The following is a 17,301-nucleotide window of genomic DNA, read 5'->3' as shown; positions in this document are numbered from 1 at the left end:
ACTAACACTAGTCACCGGGCTTTTCTCGTGCTCCTTTAACCAAGTTCCCACCTGGTTCCTTGAGGACTGACCCCTGACCTAGCTATCATATCTTCCATTTTAAGTTCCAGAGTGCACACCTAAATCCCAAACTAAGGCCCTTCCGGAAAACTGAGGTCAGACCTACTCAGCGACTAGGGCAGCCAGATGTCTCCTCAAACAGCATCTCTCGTCCAGGACATCTCTTTGTGGAGTATCCACCACGTGATGACGTGACTGTGTACTTCGTTTTTAGATCTCTCATTGGACTGCGTCTTACTGTTCTTTGCATTCTTAGTTCCCAGTATGGTGTTTGGCACAAAGTAAGTGCAATAAATAAATTAACGTGTATTATTGCCTAACAGCTATAGAAAGTTTTTCTATTTACACCATCTGTCTGCCAGGACACTCCCCCATTCCCACCAACTGGCCCGCTCAGATGTTAACTACATGCCATTCATCAGCACACGCTCTGCCGTGTAAACTTCCTCACTATGCCTGAGGTCAGTTCTTCAGTGAAACACCTGATAACCCAGGTGGATGTAGCAGACACCTATTGCTCTGAATGCCTAAAAGGCCCTCCTTTTGTCTAGGAGTCGTCCTAGAGAGACAAAATTCTCTCATCTAGTTATATGTTTATCACCAGGTTCTAGTCTTTTCTGGTTTACTCTGTTCTATGAGTATACTGACATGTTTAATTGTTAAATAGAAGCCTAAACGGTGTCTGAAACCAACAATAAAATTTGCAATTGAAAAAGAAAAGACAATATGCAATAAAAGAGTAACCAAAGGGAGGGAAAAAGCAGAGGAAAGTAAAAAAATAAATTACTATTTTTCTCTGGAGAACTGAGTTTTGCTTGTATCTTTCTTTTTTTGCACTTTCCAAATTGTCCAAATTAATCTGTATTACTTTAACCTCTACTATTATACATTTATTGTGGGTGTTTCTGATTACATGTTACAGATAGTTTTTGTTTTAATATGGAGCTCACTGTCAAATTCTTCAATTGCCTCTGACCAAATAAATTTGACATTACAATGGCTCAATTAAAGCCGCATAATTATATACACTTGAAAATAAACACAGATTGTCAAGGAAAAGTTCTCCATAGAAATCAAGTAAATATTAACAAAATAGAGAAAACAAATGCTTTATTAATTAATTCATTAATTATTTCAACATGCATTGAGTGTGTTTCTTCTGTTTGGCACTTTGCTAGATATTAGAAGAATTTTTAATTTAATATAAGGACACAAATTCAGAGCTGATAGGAAGCTGAGAGACCACTGAGCCTGAATCTCTTTATTCACGAATAAGGAAACACACAATCGTAAATGTCAACACCAACCTAGAACATATAAAAAGACAAACACAGTTCCTGCCCTCAGTGAGCTAGATCAATATATTCGCAATTAAAATTTGGTGTCAAAATGCTTTAAAGGCTGAAAGCAAGGATGTAACTGTAGCATGGAGGGAGTACCTGAATGCCCACAGAGTGAGGGATGGCAAAGGAGGCCTATTGAAAGAACTGATGTTCCATCTGAGAATCAAAGAAATGAGCAGAAGCCTGCCAAGTGGCCAATAGTCAGAGAGAACAGGTAAATAAAAGCACAGAGTTATGAGACAGCAGCAGTGCTGGCTTAGGAACTGCCCAAAAGTTCAGCCTGCCTATGGCATGGGAGGTGTTGGTGGGATGTGGAGTGAGGTGGTGAGGGGAGCAGGGGGGGAGTTGGGAATGGAGGGGGTTGATAAGGAGGTTGCAGAGTAGGGAAGGTAAGTGGTAAAGTGGACAAAGCTGATCACTGGCTATCTATCAGTGATCATATGATGAGGGTCTTTTATGTCATGACAGTGTGGCTTTTATCTCTAAAGCACTGTGACGACAACAAATGGATTTAAGCCCTGAGCATGATTAGCATGGCTTTCAGGGGTCAATGCAGGGAAATCAGTTAAGAAGTAACTGTCGTAACCTAATTGGGAGATGACTGTAGAGGGGATAGTAATGGGAGAGGAGAGGTGAAAATAGACTAAATTATAATTAAGAGAGAGGATGACAAAGGGCCATGCAGGATTGGACTTTGGTATTGAAAGAGACCAACAAGTCTGTGGCAGGGATTGTAACTCAAATGCCTTCAGAGATAAAGCAGATAAATCAAGGTCTACTCCAGTAGTGATGAGAGTGGAGGAGATTGGTGCAGGTCCCACCTAAAGACATCCAGGTATAAGTTATGTTAACATACTGGTTGGTCAAAGAGAACCTCTGTGGGATATACTTGAACTCTAGGCTAGGTGTTTAACTGAGAATATTAATGAGATGGCTACTCATCTGAAGAGGTTGACTTGAATTCTAGCCTCACCTTCCAAACATTAATGGAACCAGGATGCAGCCTGCACATGAATATATATTTTTAAACCTATCCAGATGATTCTAAAGTCCAGTCAGGATTGAGTACCACTACTGGCCAAAATGACTCCTAGCTTTTTAGCTTGAATAACTTGGGTGAATCGTGATGTTAATTTTCAGGACAAAGAATACGGAAGGATGAAGACATTTTGTGCAATAGAAGTTAATACATCAGCTTCTGCATAATAGATCTCTTTATACTCTGATATTTGCTGGCTTGTCTATAATCATTTCGGGCTACTATTACCTTGGGTATAGTGTATCTTTTCTTATAAGAGTTCAAAATGCTTTGATAACAATTTAAATTCCTAACTATCCATCATATATAACCATAACTGACAGAATGTGGCATAGAGAAAACATGTATTTATCTAGACATAGGAACAGCTATAAAACCACATTTATTTTCACTGAACTACTTGGGAATAGAAAGCAGGCATTATTCTATTCTACCTGGATGAGGAAACAAAGCAGTAAAATGAACTCTTTTGTTCATATTCACACAAAAAATTGTGGAAAAAAGTATCTCTGAAGCCCATTTCACTGTTGAACAGCTGAAGCTCCATTTTCTCTTTCTTGAGAAACATTCACTTTCCCAAACTATATTTGATCTATTCAGGAAATATATTCAGGTACTAATCTCTAGCTCAGCCTTTGAGGAATTTATTTTAAACTTCAGCCAAATTCACTGTTTTAATTATGCAAGACTCACTAGTTTAATAAATCCACTCTACAGCCCACTGCTCAGTCTTTAACAGCAGGATTCTAATAGAGCCAAGTCCAAAACGCAAATGGTACCATCTGCATCACAACATCCACTCCAGCAGCATTGCTATTAAATTAGTAGTACAGTCTGCAAGATAAAACAGCAGACTCCCCAATCATGTGCAACCAGTTGAATTTCTGTTTAACCTCCAGCAGATAGAAACACATAACCAGTTCAGTGATGGCTAGCTTAGTCAATCCGTACCCAAGAGCTGTGTCCACTTTCCCTGACCAAAGGAATTAAGAACGAAAAAAGGGAAAGGGAACAGAAATAAGACATTAGTTCCCTAAGTACAAATATAAATAGGTTTCAGTTGAGTAAACTTCATTGTCCCTGGTTGTATAAGGATTGGCTGACCAATCTGGAACTAATTCAAACATTAGGATTGAAGACATAATATTTGCAGAATGATTTGAGCTCTTCACAAAAAGGAAGTTCATGAAGTATATTAAAAAAGAAAACATGGTATTTTAATGTAGATTCACATATTGGTATAATTTCAGGTTAATTAGAACTTCTATTATTTGAAACTATTACTTGCAACTTTGATGTCTGTGCAGGTAATTTTGTACTAGTCAGTTTTTGACATAATAAATATTAGACAACATTCAATTTTTATCCTAGGAAAATTCTTTCATTTTCAGCTGTATCACACAAATACAGGAATAATGAGGTTTTTATTTTTGCCTTAACTCACCCAGTATCATGTGAGACTGACCACTGGGGAAACTTGGGCATATTTAGAAACATGTCCTATTGAATGTTTGTGCTTCCTGTAAGTTTTCTTTTTAAGTTTTGTGACTACATGGGTCACTCCTAGAAAAGTGACGCTTGTAAGATGAGCAAGACACTGCTGGCCATTAGTAATATCCCTCTAATGCAAGATTTCAGTTACTAGATTTAGTTGAGTTGAAAAGGCTATTAATCATCATGTTGTCATTGCCCATCTACCCCTTGAGGCTGTGTAAGCAAGCTCTGGGGCCATAGCAGTCTTCAGTGAGATAGTATAATGACTGCATTTCTATGACAAAGATTTTAAAGGTATAGCATGGCATAAAAAAAATTCAAGTTAAAAAAAATTGAACTCTGATCTATTATATTAACAGATTAAAGAAGGAAAAATGTTTGCTAATAAGTCAAAAAATACGTTTGTGGTACTATCTCAGTAAGCAAAAGCCAACTGCATCAATAAATAACTGAAAGATTGTAACACATTTTGAAGTTATTTTGATTCCAGTAGTTAAATATTATATATTTATACCTGGGGTTTACTTATAGGTAAACTTACTTAAACACTATCAACAATTAAAGCAAAAGAGCACTAAAGATGAAAACTTTCCGTTTTCTCATGTAAATATACAAAATATATATCCTGAACAAAAATAAGAATAAACACAAAATTTAACACTTACCTTTAGTTTGTATTTTCCTTTCAGTTTTCTCCTGCTTTTCAGTCTTTTCTTTGTGTATTTCTAGGAAAAAATAGGATATACTTTTAAAAACTCTTTTTGAAAATGTGCAAAATATAAATCATAGCTATGACCGAAACATTATAATTCCAGCATGAAGTCTAAATTATTTTAGCCAACAAATTTAAAGGTATCTAAAAGGAAAGAGTCATTGTAACATACTGCCACATAAATCCCTCATTTATTGAAATAAGGAAAAAATTGGAGTTACCTAAATTTTAGTTATTGAAAAAGCTTAACAACTTAAATCAATAAATGTTGCCACTGTTTTCAGTGCTAAATCTGATTACAAATTATAATTATGTTTTATTTCAATTACTCTCAATGCATATTAAGACTCCTTAGTAAAAAATGTCATTTAGATTTAGGAAGATTTAGTTTTTACATATTAAATTAAGAATTTGTGAATTGAACTGTAACAACTATCTAATAGGAAATATATCTCAGAAGTATCGACTCTAAGCTATGTTTATAATCAGAATTTGGCATTGCATTTAACCAATAATTACTGCATGTAGATATGACACATTTTATAGAATGTTAGTTGTTACATTTTTTCTAAATATCAGGTTTTAACAAATATATTCAGTTTGCTGCTAGTTTCAGTAAACATACATTGCCAAGGCTTAGAAAATAAAGTTAATTCTGAATTTGCAGTTAATTTGGATAGAACTAAATTTGAGATTAGAGTTTACAAATATGATTACTACTTCTGAAAAGTGACTTAAATCACTTTTATCATGGTTTTTCTTAGAAAAATGCTAATGAGTTTTACTTATTTATTTATCACAACTTTATTCCACAGATGGTCTGAGATGGTGCTAATTACTGTACATATTCTAAATTCTCCATTTGTAGATTTGAATTTGCATTTTTATAATTTTTCTAGAAGTCTAAATTCAAGACCAACTATAGGAAAATCCTAAATATCTTCAGAAAAGATAGTTACTGACTTTCATTCACCAGTTAAAGAGATAATCACCACTGTGAAGATTTCCTTCCCTCATTTTCCCCATTAATCAGTCATACTATTTATAAGGCCACTCCTCTACCCTTATCCCATCCTTGACCTTGAAAATGGCAATGGAGATACAAAAGAGTTAAGATATTCAATTACATTTGTGAAAAAAAGGCTTCAAGGTACAAGGAAAGATATCCCAAGGGCTTAGGAAACATCCATCTTCCTGCTTCTCTCCTCCTCCTCCTCATTATTATTATTACTAATCTCCTCCCTATGTCTCCAAATCCTACTCCAAAGCATGGTTCTTCATCTTAGCATTATTGACTTTTTAGATCGGGGAAACTGTTACTTGGAGGTGGAGTGGGGCTGCTCTGTGCCCTGTAGAGTATTTAGCAGCATCCCTACTTACTAGATGCTTCTAGCCCCCATCCCCACCCCCAGTCATGACCATAAAAAATGTCTTTAGATATTTTGAAATGACTCCTGTTGGGAACTTGTATCTTTAGAGCGCCAGTCCAATCACTCTTTGTCACTGTCTAGACCTACACTGTCCAATGCAGTGTCCATTAGACATGTGTACATATTAAAGACATGATATATGGTTAGTCCAAATTGAGATGTGCTATAAGTGTAAGTACCTAATGAATTATGATGACTTAATATTAAAAAGAAGGTAAAATATCTCTAATAATTTTTATATTAATTACATATCAGAATGATATTATTTTGGACATATTGAGTGTGATGGTTTTATTTATGTGTCAACTTGGCTAGGCTACTACCCCAAATCATTCAAATGAACAGTAATCTAGAAGTTGCTGTGAAGGTATTTTGCATATGTACTTAAAATGCCTAGTTTATTAGCTTTAAATAAGGTGGTTCTGGAGCATCTGCGTGGGCTTGTCTGATTCCACTGGAAGGTCTCAGAAACAAGTTTGAGGTTTCCTGGGAGAAGGAAGAAATTCTTTGGGTGGATGACACTGTTGGTCCATGCCCGTGGGCTCCAGCTTGCCCATGATCTTCACTTCTTGACTGCCTGTCCTATGGGTTCTCATTTGTTCAGCCAGTCCCCACAATCACACAGGCCAATTCCTTGTAATAAATGTCTTAATATATAAATATGTCTGCATAATTTCCTACTTTTGCTTCTTTGGTTGAGCCCTGACTGATATTTGGGGTTAAATAAGACATGTTATTAAAATTAATTTCATATTTTTCTTTTTACATTTTTTTAATGTGGCTACTCAAAAAATTTTAAATACATATGTGGCTCACATTATACTAGTTTTAGACAGTACTTGTCTGGTCCTAGGGGTGGGCAAATGACCTTTTCAGGTCATCTACAGGGTTAAATCTTCTACAAGTTAATTAAAAGAAACCCTCAAAATTCTCCCCTGCCAATACCATTCTGCTTCCTCCCTCCTATTTAAACAAACACAAGCGATGGAGAAGATTGGGGCCTTGTATAATTCAGCCTGATAAAGTAAGTAAAATGCCAAAGATTTAGAGTAGTCTTTGCATCTGCTAAGGGAATCATCCTTAAGAAATAATTTCTTACTCCTGATAGGGATTAATTTGAATATAGAAGGGGGATGAAATTTTCTAAATTAAAATTTTATATGAAATGTTACATCTATTGTGATTGAAAAAGGCCTTAAATCTGTCATTGAGAATAATATTTTTCCTTTAGAGGTGTGTGTGTATGTGTGTGTGTGTGTATGTGTGTATGTGTGTGTGTGTTTATATTACACAGATATCCACTGGCTACTCAGAGGAATAAAAGAGAGATTCTAGAACTCATACAGGAGGATCAGACACGAGTTAGAATCTTCTTCAGGATTAGGTTCAAAAGGCCATTCTGCCTGGGTAATCCTGTCAGAGCCTCCTAGCCTAACTTAAATGGGGAAATACACTGTTTAGACAAGGTGGTGGTTTATTGAATTAGACAATCCACGTTGGTTCATGATGGGGTTTCCTGCAAGGTAGGTAGGTGAAAGCTTGCACATCACAGAACAGAAAAAATAACAGTAGTAGAAGAAACCTTGGTTCCCCTTAGCCTTAGCTCTTGTGTACCCAGCAGCAGCTGACCAAAAGGGAATGAGCTCTAGATTATAACCAGAATTGTAATGAGCAGGGATCCGTCCTGGAGGGGAAAAAAATAGAGTGAAAGAAGACAAATCTCAAGAAGACTGGGATGCAGATCACCACTCAGGAAAAGGCAGGAGGGAAACATATTCCCTCCACTTTTCCCCAAATACAAGAAAGGGAGGTAACCTTAAAGTGGGAGGTAAGTCCAGGAATGCTGGTTACACTTCATAATAAGTTTCACTTAAGCAAAAATAAAAATAGATGAAAGTAAAGGAGAATTAGACTTTAAAAAATGATGATAATTTTTATGTTCATTGGTGACATTGGCCTGGTAATTTTCTTTTTTGTGGTATCTTTGTCTGGTTTTGATATCAGGGTGATGGTGGCCTCATAGAATGAGTTTGGAAGTATTCCTTCCTCTATAATTTTTTGGAATAGTTTCAGAAGGGAAGGTGTTAACTCTTCTCTAAATGTTTGATAGAATTCGCCTGTGAAGCCATCTGGTCCTGGGCTTTTTTTTGTTGGGAGTTTTTAAATCACAGATTCAATTTCAGTACTTGGTCTGTTCATATTTTCTATTTCTTCCTGGTTCAGTCTTGGGAGATTGCACAATTCTAAGAATTTGTCCATTTCTTCTAGGTTGTCCATTTTATTGTTATATAGTTGTTTATAGTAGTGTCTTATGGTCCGCTGTATTTCTGTGGTGTCGGTTGTAACTTCTTTCTCATTTCTGATTTTACTGATTTGGGCCCTATCCCTTTTTTTCTTGATGAGTTTGGCTAAAGGTTTATCAATTTTGTTTGTCTTTTCAAAGAACCAGCTTTTAGTTTAATTGATCTTTTCTATTGTTGTCTTCATCTCTAATTTATTTCTGCTCTGATATTTATGATTTCTTTCCTACTACTAACTTTAGGTTTTGTTTGTTCTTCTTTCTCTAGTTGTTTCAGGTGTAAGGTTAGGTTGTTTATTAGAGATTTTTCTTGTCGGATTAACAAGATACACACTACTATACATAAAATAGATAACCAACAAGGACCTACTACTGTATAGCATAGGGAACTATACTCAATAGTTCATAAAACCTGTAAGGAAAAAGAATCTGAAAAGGAACATGTATATATATATATATAAAACTGAATCACTGCTGTATACCTGAAACTAACACAACATTGTAAATCAATTATACTTCAATAAAAATAAATTAAAAATGACGACTATATTTCAGAGTGTTTATTTTATTTTTTTGTTGTAACAAAATTCTTTAATAAAATTTATAAAAATGCATATTTAAGAATAATTTTTTCACCTTGAATTGTTTTCCTTTTCCACTCCCAATGAAAATACAAAATTATCAGCACCCACACACTTATACACCCAAAACTACAGTGACATTCTCTACACAGAACTACATTAGAGTTTAAATTGCTGAAAAATCAAGACAGTTTTAAGAAGTGGTTGCAGGGATGGGTTTTTCTTCCAAAAACAGCTGATAGATAGGGAAGCAATTTACATAAAGTTCTGGTCTATGGTTGTCAAAAGTCTCTTAAAGGTTGCATTTCAACTAAAAGAGGATCCAAATTAAGGTTCTCCCTACCCTCACCTCCCTTCGCTAACACCCTTTCAAGGAGTGTTTTCTTCCTGCTCCTAAGAGAAAAAAAATTTGGATTTTTAAAATATTCTGAAGTTTTCGTGCACAGTTGGAATTTGGGTCAAATGTGTCCAGACCAGCCAGCATTTTCTATAGACATCAACAAAAGCAGGCACTGGGGATTCTGTGCTTTGGGTACAAACTACAGTACAAGGATCCTGGCAGGAAACACGTGTTGAGATTCCTCTGCTCTTTCAGAATTTTCGGGGCTGGGGCTTTTGTACCTCGAAAGTTCCCCCAGGGTCCTGCTCAATTTCACAGTCTCAAGAATATAGTCCCAACTTTTTATTTTCCTGATTCTGCACTTCAGCTTTATATAAACTAAGACAGCCCAACTGCTCTGGGCAGATCCACTCAGATCTCTTATAAGTGGGAGTTGTGGATTAAATCACACACCTACACACAGGCGCGCGCGCATGCGCACACACAGACAAATCTCTACAGCTCACAATGAAATATAATGACTTAACATAGACGTTGTTTTGCAGGAACATCATCAACTATTTTTTAACTGATGATCACTTGGAGACTGTTAATATCTCTGTACAGGTAAGTGCAGACAAGCACAGTTAACCTTGTAAAGGCATACACACATACATTTCTTTGCTTGTAGAAGACAAAAGAAATTTGTTTCTGATGATTCTGAAGGGGAGCAGATTTCACTACCTCAAAATATGTCTCTTTGGCATAAGGGTTATTTTTCAGCTAAATGCAATCAAAGCCCAGCAGGAAAAGCTCTTTACCTTCCCCTCAACTGCCTAAATTTACATTGGAAAGGGGGCCTGTACCAAGGAGAGAGCTATTACCAGAGATACCAAGAAACTTATCTGCATAACAGGACACTCTTTGTTTTCCAAACGTCTACTCTCCCTTCCTGTGAAGAGCCTTCCTTCCTTTTGTATACTCAGACCCCTCCTCTTTTCCTTAGCTCAGGCTGTTATATATAAGTCTCAATTACCTGGCTGCCCTTTGAGTCTCATATTTTTATGGGGCTCCCGTATGTATGAACAATGTTTATTTTTCTCCTGTTAATCTGTCTTATATCAATTTAATTATTAGACCAGCCAAAGAACCTAGACAGGAAGAAGGAAAATTTTTCTGCCCCTACAATTCAAACTTAAGGATAAATTAAATGTCTCTGCATGTTTTATTGCAACATTACATTTTCTTTGGGGATTGTACTACATCACTATTGTCACTGTCTCTGGCTATCAGATGTCCAAAGAATCCAATGTAGCCTCTACACAGTGTGCTAGTTCTGTCTCCTTACACTTTAGCCAGGAAATGATGACCACTCAGGCTCCTGCCCAACTGAGTAACAGCATGATACCAATTTAGACTTCAGAAGGATATTTTTCTCATAAGCAGATGATGCCTAATTTTTTACTCTCAATTACTCTTGCCAGCAGAGAACTATTTGTGTAAGAATGGAAAATTAAATGTAAAAGAGTCAAGTCAGTAAATAGAAATTTATTGCCCTATGGTTTACGGCAAACTTCAAAGAAAAATAACATTTCTTATATTAATACTATCTTCTAGTTATTCAATAATTTTATAGACAGGTAAATGCCTCTACCTTATGCAATATAACAGTAATGTACAGTAGCAAAAAATTTCATTTAACCTTTTGCACTCTTTAAGAACAGTTCACTTAAACTGAACCAATTCTGGATACAAGGGACAAAGAAGGTCAAAGTAGTCATTATTTACCTCCAAATGTATGTGCTTTGCCAATAGGTTAGAGAGTCCAACCTGAGAACATGATAAGTCTCAGCAACAGATTCTAGTTGGAACGATAAGCCATTTTGGTAACAGTAAACCTCAAAGATTGTTTTGTGGCTTAGAAAGCACAGAGGTCAAAGTATCTCAATCCAAGTGTGAGACTGTCCAAGGTCCTTAAAGGTACAATTGTCAATTTGAATTTTGATAACTGGAGAAGGGAAAAATAAATGGAGAAAGAGTGACAGTTAGCTCAATGTGTCAGGAAGCAATGAAAAGGATCCCTTTGTTTTCCTGAGTTTTTGGTAACCTTACCTAATGTATCAGTTCTCCACTAGTGTTTACTCTGTCCATTATGATATGAGGGGCACTCAAGAGAAGGGGCAGGTTACTTCCATAGAACATGGGAAGTGTATTCTGACTTCTTTCACTAGTCCTGATTTTCCCCTATCCCCTTTCTCACTATCTGTAGGGAAGTATGTGTGAATATGAGAAGTGGAGAAAAGAGTAGAAGTCTCCTTTTAGATTCTTATTGTTATTCATCTCCCATTCTAAAACCAATTATTTCATCATGCTAGGCTTTATTTTATTTTATTATTTTTTTAAACATCTTTATTAGAGTATAATTGCTTTACATTGTTGTGCTAGTTTCTGCTGTATAACAAAGTGAATCAGCTATACGTATACTTATATCCCCATATCCTCTCCCTCTTGCGTCTCCCTCCCACCCTCCCTACCCCACCCCTCTAGGTGGTCACAAAGCACCGAGCTGATCTCCCTGTGCTATGCGGCTGCTTCCCACTAGCTATCTATTTTACATTTGGTAGTGTATACATGTCAGTGCCACTCTCTCACTTCATCCCAGCTTACCCTTCCCCCTCCCCATGTCCTCAAGTCCATTCTCTACGTCTGAGTCTTTATTCCTGTCCTGCCCCTAGGTCCTTCAGAACCATTTTTTTTTTTTTTTAGATTCCATATATATATATGTGTTAGTATACCGTATTTATTTTTCTCTTTCTGACTTACTTCACTCTGTATGACAGACTCTAGGTCCATCCACCTCACTACAAATAACTCAATTTAATGCATTTTTTAAATTAAAGGAACTCAAAGAATTTAAACTCTGGTTTTCATCCTTTATAACTCAACGGTGATAACCAAAAAATACACCCTCCTAAATCAGGCTGTTTTCCTCAAGTCCAATGCCAAATAAGCAATTGGGCTAGAGTCCAATGTCTCTGAGAGGTATTAGTCTCAGCACCAGACTTGTGAAGTGCTGGGAAACAAGAGAAGCAGATATAATAATGTATTATTTTGCTGAGAAAAAATTAAAAATTAGTATTATTTATAGTATTCATTATTTCTGGATTGCAATGGTCATTAAATGATTATTTGAATAATTGTCATACAAAAGATGGCATAAATCAACAGTATTCTAGTGTAATTAAAAATGCATTTTGTTAGGAAAATCTAGACATACATAAGCTATTAAAAGATCTATACAAAAATATTGTCATCGCTGGCATGTATTAAAATGTGGCTTAGAGTTTAAGATAACTAATGCTTGAGTCAATCTGCTTCATTCAAATCTAATTCTCACACCTACTAGTTGTGTGAACTTCACTTCCTCATTTGTAAAATGAGGTTAATAATAGTACCTACCACATAGATTTACATGAGGATTAAAATAAGTTAAAATGTAAAGGATTTAGAGCAGCACCTGATATCTAATAAGCATCATGTAAAATATTGGCTATTATTATTATTACTTGTCTCCCTCACTAAATTCTAAATTTGATGAGGGCAAAAACTATGTCTATTTTGTTCCACAGTAAATTTTCAATAATAATTGGCATATACTAACCACTCGATAAATATATACTGAGTTAAAAAATAAATGTTTAAGCAAGATTATAAGCTATCAACTCTTGCACAATATAGAAAGTTGTGGTGGATAGTATCTCATCTGTTCTTTAAGACACGACGTACAAATGATTTAAACACTAAAAAGAGTGTGGTTGAAAATTTGGGACAGTAAAATGTTGCATTTCTCAACCTTTTTACTTTCTATTAGAAATGCTGGAGAAAGTTGCAGAATTTTACTATTTGTGGAAATTTAAAAATGTATGTGGAAAAAAAATGTATGTGAAAGGTATTGTAAACTGCAACACTTGTACAAAAGGTAGTAGGGGTTTTTTTTTTGTTTTTTTGTTTGTTTAAAGGAACTTTATTCATAATTGCTAAAACTTGGAAGTAACCGAGGTGTCCTTCAGTAGGTGAATGAAGAAATACACTGTGGTACCTCCAGACAATGGAATATTACTCAGCACTAAAAAGAAATACACTATCAAGCCATGAAAAGACATGGAGGAAACTTAAAAGCATGTTACCAATGCATTTTTAAAGCATTTCTTTCCACAGTGATCAATATGGGTGCCAATAAGTTAGGGTTTTTAAATATTGTTTTTCTGGAACACTGCAAAGCTAAATAATAATAAAATTTAAAACACTGCACATTTTTAATACTTTGCCTTAACTTATCCACAGATGTTTATATAAAATATGTCAACTATAAATTGACATATATAATTGACAATTATGCCTATAATAAAATATTGACAGTCAAATATCATGTTCATTTCAACAGAAAAATATTGGGACAGGATTTAAAAGTGGGATATGCTATTCCACCTAACTTGAAAGGGTTCAAAATTTCTATTTCTTTTGTTCTACATGTTAGGTAGTAAAAAAAAAAAAAAAAAAAGAAAAACAGAAAAATTACCAGTGATTCCCAACTCCGTGCATCAGATTCAAATGATGTCTTAACTGGACTTACTTTTTTCCACAAGAGACCAAAATCTCGTGATTTTGAAAAACGGAACGTACAGAGTTGAAAAGAATCTGGAATACATATAAACCTAACAGCTTCTCATTCACAGGCTTCTCAATTACACACCCAATCTTATTTCCAGATAGGAATGCAGCAACCTTGAGATTATTCTTGCTCCAACAGGAGCTACTTAAAATGGTTGGGCCTGAGTCGAGCTGTCTCAGCCTTTTTTTTTTTTTTTAATTTATTTTATTTTTGGCTGCGCTGGGTCTTTGTTGCTGCACACGTGGGCTTTCTCTAGTTGCGGAGAGCGGGGGGCTACTCTTTGTTGTGGTGCGCGTGCTTCTCATCGTGGCGGCTTCTCTTATTGCGGAGCACGGGCTCTAGGCATGCCGGGCTTCAGTAGTTGTGGCACGCGGGCTCAATAGTTGTGGCACACAGGCTTAGTTGCTCCGCGGCATGTGGGATCTTCCTGGACGAGGGCTCCAACCCACGTCCCCTACGTTAGCAGGCGGATTCTTAACCACTGTGCCACCAGGGAAGTCCTGTCTCAGCCTTTTTATTCTCCATGATGTTGGCACCAAAATTTAATCCCTTGCTTTCATCGGCTTGCTCCTTCAGGCTCCAGTGTTACCAGTATTATTTCCATCACTCTGGTTCCAGTTTGCTTGCCTTGATAGAAATGAGCTCTTTTGGACCCAGGGTTCACTACAGCTGCAACTCCTTAGAGAAGTAAGTCTCTGGATCATTCATCAGATCTCTCCTCAGCCTTTTTCATTCTGATCCCATCACCAAGCCCCACTGTCTGCTCTCTCTGCGTTTTGCCCCTTGTCCTCACAGGTCTGATTAATATTGGGAAAGACAACCAGAAGATAAAGCGGTGAGTTCCTTGAGCAGCCTGAGGGCAATATGCAGCAGTGCAGTTATGGAGCTGAGTTTTAATCTAGACTTATTTAGAGGAGTATTCCAAAGATTAATGTATCTACTTAACAGTGTTACTAGGGCCAACCTGGTAACCAGTATTCTGAGGCTACGAATTTTAACAAGTTTAGTCACCTTTCCATTCTCCCTCTTTTTTTCACTCGCAGTATTTTTCAGACACTTAAAGTTCTGCCTGGGGTAAGGCACCGAAGCTGCCAGCAAAGATGGATGTAATGAAATCTCTGGCACAGAAACATGTCCATCTATCTTACTCCCAGTGACGTGATACAACCTTCTGAATGGCCTAATCCTAAAGTCTTGAATATTTATGATGCTCAGATTCCCTGGTTCTTCCTTACTCACCCTGACTGCAAAGAGCTAAGGTGGGTTTCAATAAAGTGAGAACAATACACAAAGAAGAACTGAGTTTAAATTTACTGGGCTCTTTTCAACCCCAGGAGCTTTAGGGAAATCTTAAAACGCGATTATAAGGAGAATGTAATTTGTTTTGCTCTAAGTAAAGAAGAGCTTCTTCCTCTGCCATTGGCATGCATCAGGAACAATTTCACAGACTATCAGCCTTCATATTTGGGTCCTGTTCAAACTTCAAGATGGTTCCTTAGTTCAAAGAGCAAGTAGTTGGAAAGCAAGTGAATTCAACATAATGTACAGGGGATTTTGGCTCTTTCCACAAAGGCAAGTATATTAAGTATATATCTCATAAGGCCACCATATATATATTAAGTATATATCTCATAAGGCCACCATGTCCCTAAAATTGAAGATCAATTTTTCCTTCCCCAAAAAATGTGTATGTATGGGTCCGAAGGACTAAAAGTATTCTTTCTTAACTTTAAAGCTAGATGTCAGAAAGTGACATTATAAAATGTAATTTCTTGTTAAGAGACTATTATTGTCTCCTAAAATTACATATTTCAAAGAACATAAATGCTGTAATGATTATTCTTATATACAGACTTATTATAGACTAAGGTTTAAGTAAGAATAAACTGTAAAAAGAGATAAGTATATCCATTACTCTGCACTTAGAAATGTTAGTACAAAAAATTAAAAAGCTCTATCCCCAGTAAAAATTATACTTTTATGAATGTTTACATAATCTGAAAAGTCCGCATCACATGAATGTTAATATAGAAATATGAAAGAAAAATCATATTAGGTTTGTGAGAAACCAGCATCTTTTTTTTGAAAAAGAAATAGAAAAATGCTAAGCTGCCTATGCTGAATAGACATCTATTTTTAACTTCGTTTTAAAATATACTGTTTATTTAGCTCTTCTGCCCATTTTTTAATTTGGTTGCTTGTTTTTTGTTGTTTCTGCTTTGTTTTGTTTGTTTATTTTATTTTTTATATTCCAATAGACACAGAGAACAAACTGGTGATTGCTGGGGGGGGTGGGGGGAGAGGGCCAGATGAAATAGATGAAAGGGATTAAGAAGTATAAACTTCCAGCCATAAAACAAAAAAATCACAGGAATGTAATGTACACATAGGGAATATAGTCCATAATTTTGTAGCAACTTTGTATAGTGATGGATAGTAATTGGTTTTACTGCAGTGAACATTTCATAATGCATAAAAATACTGAATCACTATTTTGTACACCTGAAACTAATATAATATTGTATGTTAATTATAACTCAATAAAAATTGTATAATGTAATAATTTAGGATAAAATGATATTGCTTTATGCTTCAATTGTAGTTCTTGCTTTAGGTATATTTCATCTAAACTTTGGTGCTGCCGCTCACTTAACTTATGGAAAATGTTTGCCATGTTAACTAATGGGCAAAGCCAGCCTTTGTTTTCAAATTTCTCACGTAAATCAAACTTACTCTTTTTCAAAAAAATATAATTTTGCTTTTCAGTTCAAAAAAAATTTTAGTGTGTATTTTGAGGAAATTATTATGAAAGTAATAAATTTTGCAACATATTTGGAAGATATGTTATTAAAAGTAGATGAAAATATTTAAATTATTTGGATTTAATGTAATACGTTTATTTTACAATAAGTTAGAAAACAAGACAAACCAATATTCCACTGCACATTATTTTACTTGAACTAATGTCAGGTACCATATAAGTAAAATTTTTAGTTGTTTATGGAGCTAGGAGTATTTTTAAAAGTTTGATATTCCTGAAATATGCATGTTAGGGGGATACCACATTTTGATGTTTTACTTTGGGAATAATTTTTAAAGTTGCAAATATAAAAGAAATAACTCCAATAATTTTGTTAGATATCATGATAAAATTTTATAATTTATAGGCAAAGTAGAATATATATTAAATCTATACATTTACATATATATATTTATTGAGCAGCCAGCTAGCATATAGTGGGTTTTTTTTGTTAGTAAGAGGTAGAAAATACATACAATAAAAAACATATAATGAATAAATGGTACATAATATATTATGTATATATATACATACACACATCTATATATATCT

At 35.4% G+C, this 17,301-nt stretch overlaps 1 protein-coding gene across 1 annotated transcript in view; it reads right to left on the bottom strand.

The window, feature by feature from the left end:
- TRDN (triadin) overlaps positions 1–17,301 on the bottom strand; it is a 370,489-nt gene that overhangs the window by 262,043 nt on the left and 91,145 nt on the right. The window contains exon 5 of the mRNA XM_036871396.1: positions 4,602–4,661. Within this exon, the coding sequence (XP_036727291.1) occupies positions 4,602–4,661 (60 nt within the window). The remainder of the gene's footprint in view (positions 1–4,601; positions 4,662–17,301) is intronic.

Source organism: Balaenoptera musculus, chromosome 12 (assembly GCF_009873245.2).
Source record: "Balaenoptera musculus isolate JJ_BM4_2016_0621 chromosome 12, mBalMus1.pri.v3, whole genome shotgun sequence".
Lineage (NCBI taxonomy): Eukaryota > Metazoa > Chordata > Mammalia > Artiodactyla > Balaenopteridae > Balaenoptera > Balaenoptera musculus.
This window is presented reverse-complemented; position numbering and strand designations above follow the sequence as displayed.